This window comes from Lynx canadensis, chromosome B3 (genome assembly GCF_007474595.2).
Source record: "Lynx canadensis isolate LIC74 chromosome B3, mLynCan4.pri.v2, whole genome shotgun sequence".
NCBI classification, from domain to species: domain Eukaryota; kingdom Metazoa; phylum Chordata; class Mammalia; order Carnivora; family Felidae; genus Lynx; species Lynx canadensis.
In genome coordinates, this window is record NC_044308.2 from 55177941 (window position 1) to 55186595 (window position 8655).

The 8655-nt window shown below is 37.6% G+C and overlaps 1 protein-coding gene across 1 annotated transcript in view; it reads left to right on the top strand.

The window, feature by feature from the left end:
* FBN1 (fibrillin 1) overlaps positions 1-8655 on the top strand; it is a 232954-nt gene that overhangs the window by 198968 nt on the left and 25331 nt on the right. Inside the window, exons 47-51 of the mRNA XM_030318235.1 lie at positions 769-897; positions 1527-1646; positions 4011-4136; positions 7857-8006; positions 8378-8443. Of these exons, the coding sequence (XP_030174095.1) occupies positions 769-897; positions 1527-1646; positions 4011-4136; positions 7857-8006; positions 8378-8443 (591 nt within the window). The remainder of the gene's footprint in view (positions 1-768; positions 898-1526; positions 1647-4010; positions 4137-7856; positions 8007-8377; positions 8444-8655) is intronic.

Sequence of the window (8655 nt, forward strand, 5' to 3'; positions counted from 1 at the left end):
TGTTAAGTGCTCATCAGCAGCTATAATTTTATATACACTGTGCTGTGAATTAAATACATTTTTAAATGAATTGATTACATCTTAAAACACATAAAAGTGATACTTTGTATAGAAATTACATAATTCAGGAATAACGTGGACCCATTTGTCTCAATGTTGCGCTATAGACTGTCTTAAAATAAGTCAGTTATTGGGGGGGCATGCCTGGCTGGCTCAGTCAGAAGAGCCTGGGAATCTTGATGGTGGGGTTGTGAGTTCCAGCCTCATGTGGGATGTAGAAATTACAAAAATAAATAAAACTTTTAAAAAGTCAATTATTAAATCTATAAAATCCTCCTTATAAAACATGCTATGTTATTAATAAGTGAGAATAATGATCCAAATTTTGTATTGTTGCTAGAGGCTAATTTTATATACTTCTAATTATGAGAAAAATTAATAATACCATCAGCTGTATTGTGTGTTAGTAATTCAGTTTTAGCTTTTAAAAATGAAACCTAGAGGAAGATCAAGGTGAAACTCATATAAAGTTCTAATATAAATTATCAATCTGTAATTAATAGAACAGCGTAGTCTTGTTAGGTTTAATAGGTGAGTAAAGCCAGGTGTATTGTTACAAACTAGATATTTATTGGAATTTTTCATGTTTGGCTGAGCCAGCAAAAGCCTCTGAAATTTCAAATAAGTATTTTTCCCTTTAAAGGTTTTGATCATTGCTGGAATTATGACATTTTCTTTGGAATATATCAAAGGGTATTTTTTTGGCAGATGTTGATGAATGTGCAACTGGAAATGGGAACCTTTGCAGAAATGGCCAGTGCATCAATACAGTGGGGTCCTTCCAGTGTCAGTGCAATGAAGGCTATGAGGTGGCTCCAGATGGAAGGACCTGTGTGGGTGAGTGCTGCCTCAGAATTTCAGAAAGAGATTCCAAAGTATGTTCTCTGAGACCAAAGAATCCTGCAGTCTCTGTCAACATCCTTCCTTCAGAAGGCTGGAGAGAAAAAAAAAAATCAGAGTGGAATTACACCAATCCTACCTGTTGACTCTGTGTGTGTGTGTGTGTGTGTGTGTGTGTGTGTGTGATATCTATAACACACTTCCCTATTATGTTTTAAAATTAAGTTATTGTAATTACAGAAAATAGTTAAATTGTTAAATTTCACAGAAAGCTAAATTGTTCCATAAACACTTGTCATTTGCTTTCTTATATTTATTTTCTTTAAAACAGCTTTGTAGAAATCTCTTCTATAATCTTTTGGGTGCTCTCAAAAATCTCAATACCCATTAACTTTTCACAAGCTACATTTTTCTGGAAATATTTAATTTGTGATAAGTCACATAAAATATAGTTGTTCTGCACACTTCTGAAAGCTGATAAAGCTTCTTTTTATTGAGTCATTAATTTTTCTCCATATTAGTTTTATGTATTTCTTTGATTTGATTCCAGTTTCTTGGAATTTTAATTGCTTGATGGAAATCATGCCAGTGGGAACCTCTTCTTTCTTTCTCCCTTTTCTTTGCAGATATCAACGAATGTCTTCTAGAACCTGGAAAATGTGCACCAGGCACCTGTCAAAACTTGGATGGGTCCTACAGGTGCATTTGTCCACCTGGGTACAGTCTACAGAATGACAAGTGTGAAGGTAGGAGGGAGAGGGCTATCCATGTTTGGAAGTGAACAGTATTGGTTACTGCACTGGCATTCTCAAAGTCCATTTTTGTGATGGTGTGCTGGTGTCTTCATTTTGCACTTTATCAGAAAAAAATCCAAGAGCAAAGGGTGTGGCTTATGTTCTCACACTCAGCTGATGAGGCAGGAACATCTAATTCTCATGCTGATATCTGATGACACTGTTTTGCTCTGTGCCTATGAGTGCTCATATGACCCTGACTCTTTTCCAGGGTGCTTTTAGGCATCTTGTAAAACACCCTGGTTTTCATGTTTTTAAGTATCAGTAGGTTGCAACTAAAAATAGCTTCATGATTTCAGCTAAAATCTTTAAGAGACCACATTCAAGGTTGGATGATTATGGCTATATAATTTATCTACGTTGTTTGACCTATACAGCAGTGGAAATGTGTTACTACAAATAAATTCTCAGCAAATTTTATAGTACTGCATTCTTTAATTCATATGTCATTGAATTAAATGAAGGGCATTAATTGCTAGAACTTCATAAATAACTGGGCTAAAAGGATTTTTAAGAAGTCACCTAGTTCATGCTCCCAAGTTTAAATAGGTCTGTATCTCATCCATAATGAGTAAGAATTTTCTCCATTTCTCCACTTTTAATATCATGGAGAAATTTTATCATATACCCAGTTTACATCATAGTCAAGTGATAATATTCTAAATGGAAACAAATTATGCCTAAATGCAAATTATTATGTGTTATTTTACTTTCACTAAATAAAGATCAACTACTCCATGATCAATGCAAAACTCCCCTAAGATGAACAGAATGGAAATGTATAGAAAGAAAAATGACTTCCCAAATACTTAGTAATGTACCCATTCTACCATCTTTGTCCCTATCCTTATGAAGTCATCACCTACAGGTTAATTTCTACTATAAGAGAAAGAATCCTATTGGCAATGACAAAAACAACAACCAAAAGAAATACTCGAGCATTTTTACAGAAGTTGGCTTTTCTTTTAAGAAACGGTTGGATGTGAGAGTAGTGGGAACATGGGAATGGAGTCATTCAGTCAGCAGCAGCTCAGATTCGTTGATATACCACAAGCAATGTGATGTAATTAATTATAAAGGCAACGTAATAACATAGAGTGATGAAGAGACTGGTTTTTCACTGAACAGGAAGATCATGACTTTGAGCTGCACATTTTGAGAATACCTATTGTGTGGTATTTACAATATTAAGTCAAGATAATGGAATTAATTTCCCAACTTCCCCTTAGTGGGACCTCATGGGAAGGAACTTGTATAATAGGAATACTTTCTGATGTAGGTGTAGAACTCTTTGCACAAATGCAAAAATAAAGAGCCCCATGATATAAAAGATACATGTTTTGTTGGGAAAAAAAGTATCAATAAAAATAGCATGGCTCAGAATCAAGACTTACCTCTATTTTACTACAAATTCCAGCTGAAAGTCAGGGGAAAAGATGGGTAAGTCTGTTGGAAAGAGTGGCCACACTTTTCCCAAACATGGGATGATCATGTAATTCATTGACCAAACCAAGACAGTTTTAAGGAGGGGTCTGTTAATAACAAGGCCAGGACAACAGGCATAACTAGGCCTTTCCTAGGAAAACCAGAGCATATAGTTACCCAAGCTATTCAAACATCACTGTAGACCACCTTTAATCAACCCTTCCTAGTGCTAAGGTATGTTAATATGCTAAAGGAAGTATGTCACAATTACAAGTGCATCAACTTCCTGTTATCTATATGACAAAAGAAAAACTATAGCCTATACAAGAAAGACATTTGTGTTTTGAGAAAAATTAATCTGCAAATGAAAGGGACCTCATCTTCTGCGGTATCTTTAGTTTATACTTTACGTAATTATTGTCATGAGTGTTAGTATTCTTGTTAAATTCATAGTTTTCCTAATAGCCTGGAGTATTGGGAAAAGCACTGTGAATGGATGGAGGGAATAAGTGTTTAGTTCAAAGGTCTAGATCTCTCACTGACTCATTGTCAACACAATTAAAATTGTGTTGTGGTGACTCTGGAGTTTCTTGCTTCTTTTCTAGCTTAGGGTGGTAGGAAATTACCTTTTCTAATTGGCCAGGAAACTCAGTCTGGGTAAGGAATATTTCTTAATGTATCCCTTAGAAGGCACTTGCAGATTCCATTTTTACAATAAGAACTTTCAAGATTAATTTTTAAAAAGATATCACAGCCTAGAGGTCCACTCAGCATGATGATACAGGAAAAATCCTTATTGGAACAGTTGTACTTTGTACTTCCACACTTTGCATTTGGTATCTGATGATGTCTCCATTGTGTTTTGGCTTTGACACATGTTAATTCTTTTAGATATTGATGAGTGTGTTGAAGAGCCAGAAATTTGTGCCTTGGGCACATGCAGTAACACTGAAGGCAGCTTCAAATGTCTGTGTCCAGATGGATTCTCCTTGTCCTCCACTGGAAGAAGGTGCCAAGGTAACTGCCTTTGAAGGCTTTAGACTTTCATTACTCTGTGTTTATTTGTTGTGGTTTCACTTTCTTAAACATGGCAAAGCTTTGATTCTTTGTGAAAGAGAAGATGGAGAGCTTTCATTCACTCAGAGGTCTAATGATTACCATATGTCAGAAAGTTCATTTTTACTTTTAAAGTTGAAAACTCATCCATCAAGTTATGGTTGCTTGTACAACAACTGCCCTGGCACTTGAACCTGTCTCTCCCTCTAAGAACACGGATGCTGATAGGTCACTCAGTGGGGGATCAGCCATGAGCCACTGAATACTGCAAAGCCTGGGGGAAGTTCAGCTACATGGTCTCTGCCTCAGAAGAGGTGACTTTGCATAAATGTGGCCCAGACTCTAAACTTTCAGTCCAAAAAATGCAGATTAGTCCACGTGCTTTCAGGATATAGTGCCCATCCCTCATATCACAAGTTTTCTAAGAAAACAAACTTGAACTGACCGGGATTCTTGCTGGGACATCATCTGTTTTCAGGAGTAATATTTGTGAACTTAAAAAAAGGAAGCCTGAACTTAAGCATAACACAGGATATTATATTATATCTCAGAAAACTGTTTAGCTCGTAGTAAAAAATGCAATGGTGTGTGTCTATCCATTTATACATACTAGTTTAATGAATTTAGAACAAAAAGCCCCATGCACACTTATTTCTCCCCTCCACCTCAGAGTTTTGTTGTTGTTTGTTCTTTTATTCAGGTTTTTCTTCTTGGTTATTTTTTATGTTTTGCTTCCATATTACTAAACAAGAGGTAAGGGATATCATTTCAGATTCCAAAAATTGGGTTTTGGTCTCAGCTTCGCCCTCTGTAGCCTAAACAAGTCATTGGATCTTTGGGACGCTCAATTTCCTCATTTTAAACAACCATAATAATACCCGGCCAATCAATCGTACTAAATACGTAACAAAGTTTTGTTAGTTTCTGAGTCTTTCATGGACTCTTGATGAACTTTTCACCTTTCAACTAGCCCTTTTGTTAGCCAATATTTAGAAGTGTGAAGGGGGAATTGAGACTTCTCTGATTTGATCTCATAGGTGGCTGTCAGAAGCCCACATGGATTTCAGGCTTGTGGGTGGGGTGATCGTTGATTCAAGCAGATATTCTGTTATGGTACAGACCAGCCAGATAAATTCTAAGTCCTACTCCCTTGTTTTTGTGTGCCTTTGGCTTGGCCCAAGTTTGGAAAGAAAGCAGTGAGAAACCAGGTGTGAATCTGCCGATGTGGCAGGCCAGAGGAAACTCATAGGCTATTAATTCAATTTGCACTGGCCTGTCACAGAGGAGGCTAACGCTGCAGGAAGAATCAGCCCAGCTGTGAGCAGCCTTGCCACATGCTCAGCTCCAAGAGGCAGAGCCAGACTTGAGGAATGCAAGCAGGGAAAGTGACTTTTGTAGTTCTGATGAAATTTCAAAGGTCATTAAGGGCTCTTTGCAGATGGACTGGTAAACAGGCATCCTAGTGAGTCCTAGTTAAAGTGTGTGGGCAAGCATAGCTCTCTTTCCCAATGCAAGGCACCTTTGATTAATAAACCAAATCTAGAGAATCACCAAAAGCAGATGTAAATCTCCCACAGGACACAAATTTTGCTGAAGCCAGGGAGTTAAGAGCTGGGTTTTACTTATAAGATGACAAATTAGGAGTCAGGCTTCTATTGCCCATGAAATGAGAAAATTCCACAGGGCAACAGATAACGTTTTTGAAGGAACAATTGTGATAAGACTCAGGTCAACAGATCTTGGCACTTGAAGGCCACAGATCTAAAGGGACCACTCACACTTAACAAAGTTCACTTTACAGTTTGAGCTTCAACTTCATGTGTTTGAGCCTGCGTAATGGTGAGGCTTTTCTCTTTTTCTGGAGGTGGGATGGTAAAGTGATGCTGGCGAGACAGGGCTGATTTATGGATTTATTTAATTTATTTAATTAATTTATTTAATGATAAATGAAAAGAAATATCTAGGTTTAACAGAAACATTTTAAGGTGGAAGACAACAGAGACAATTAAGTTTTAATATATTCATTGAGACATTTTTGTGAATAGTCACTAAATGATACCTTAAGACAGTTGTAGGTATAAATAATAAACACGAAACATTGTATGTGACAATGAATTTGAAGAATAAAGCAAATCAAAAGGTGTCATTAGAGAAACTATATTCGTTAAATCTTGAAACTTCTCAGCAAAGCGAGTATTTGGAGGGCAGGCATGTCTCAGGGCAAAGACTGGCTTTTAGTGCTCTTGATCTTCAGAAGATTCACTGAAAGATACCTCTTAGGTCTAGCTGTAACCAATCTGGAGGTGGAGTAAAAATTAGCGAGAAAATGTATCTGGAAGAGTTGGTTGAAGAAGTTCACTGGGGAGGCCAACTGAATTAGACTTACCAAAGCCTGGTATATATGTTTGATTGATTGATATTTTTACTTTAATTCATGAAAATTTTTCTGATACGATCTTTGGCAACTCAATTATTCTTACACTGTCTTCTTTGTCACGAAATAAAAGCTGAGAAATTGTCTTAACAGAAATGCATAGGTGGCTGTTAATAATATGCTGCCTGGGGTTGAAAAACAGTGACAGGAGAGAGCATACCTGATCACACATAAAGAAGTGGCAATTCCACAAAATGGATGTGAAAGCATTTCCTTAAAACCTGCAGATTTTAGCCTCCATGTAACTAGAGGGGAGTCTATAAAGCTTTGGATGTCAAATTTGAGGGGACACACTCCAGGCTTCTGGATGAGCTCACTTTTTAGAGCCACCCAATTTGCTCTATAAGAAATGGAAAAGTCAGTTTCCAAAATTATGTCAAGCAATGCTGGAGAAGTTTGTAGCAACTAGATCCCATCTTCCATGTTGGAGTCACCAAAAAATAACCGATATTAAAGAAATGTATTCTTTGAAAGAAAAATTATTCTCCCTCCTATCTACCCATCTCCCTGCCCTCCTCTTCACCATCCCTCTCTGTTGAGCTAAACAACTTTCTGTATCGTGTGTGTGTGTGTGTGTGTGTGTGTGTATAAAATCTGCATAAAGCCCCATATGGCGTTTTGTAAATAGCAACTACATCAATAGCTGCTTCAGTGAATGATCATTATTGTCGTATTTTTGCCAGTCCACAAAATTGCTACATCTTTATTTGTTCTGTGCTTGGAATCAGGGGTTTTATTTTGGTTTATTTGGTTTTATTTTGGCTGAGGGGACCCAGAATAAACAACCTGGTGTGAGAGCATAGTAAGTACCAGAACTGGGAGGCCTACCTTAATTTCGTATGCTCATTAAATATTACCCAAAACACATGTAAGCACATCTGTCAATGGAGGGGTCTTGTGACTTATTCCACTTCTTAATGTCCCCACCCGGAAGTCACTGATGATGTCAGCTTTGAAATGTGATAGTGTTGGAGTTTGTTATTCACATCAAGTTATTTTGGAAAATTGGCTAAAATGAGAAATAACAAAGTGAAAGTCGCATGGATGTACTCATCAGATCTCACTACGAAGGTTACCTATGACTTTAAAGATCTGAGCTCCATTACTGTTATAGTCACTTACGTTATGGAGTATTACTATTGTAATGAAAAGAACAATTTAACAAGATGGATTGTTTCTCATTCACTATTATACAGTAACGATGTAGTAGGAAAGCATCTAAAGGGTCTCCTGGATTTATGCTGCAGATTTGCGAATGAGCTACTGTTATGCGAAGTTTGAAGGAGGAAAATGTTCATCACCCAAATCCAGAAATCACTCCAAACAGGAATGCTGCTGTGCCTTGAAGGGAGAAGGTTGGGGTGATCCCTGTGAGCTGTGCCCCACTGAACCTGATGGTATGTCTACCATCTGCACTTCTCTTTTTTTTGCTATTCATACGGCAGCCTGGCTGTGAAATGAGAAATACCGGGTGTAGCCCTTCAGGAAAATAAGACAATTTAATTTAACTGTAAGTCTACCCAAAATATTCATTAAGATGATTTTAACTCAAGAGCTGGGTAGTTGTTTCCTTCTGAAATGTGCTATGAATCAGGGCAAGTGGTAGGCACTGGGAGCCTTGTTCACTTGCTCTGATATCTGGGCTTTTCTCGTTCGGTTGTTTCCTGATACATGCAGCCTGTGGCAATCTGGCCATCACTCACTGCTTCGGGAACAGCCTGTAGCTAGTTGCAATTTGTCTACTAACGAGCGTTCATCTCTACCACAGAGGCCTTCCGCCAGATCTGTCCCTATGGAAGCGGCATCATTGTGGGGCCTGATGATTCAGCAGTTGGTAAGTGGCCTGCACTGGACTCTCAGCACTTTTTAATATTCTTAACCAGCCTCTTCCCTGCCCTTTCTCCAGCTGTTCTTTTTTCTCCACATTTATCTTGGGAAATAAAGCTCTAATTTTTGTCTTTTGATTTAGATACCAATTGTATTATTGTATTATATGGTAACATGATATTGCAATATTAGATATTTCATTGGTTAGACAGTGAAATG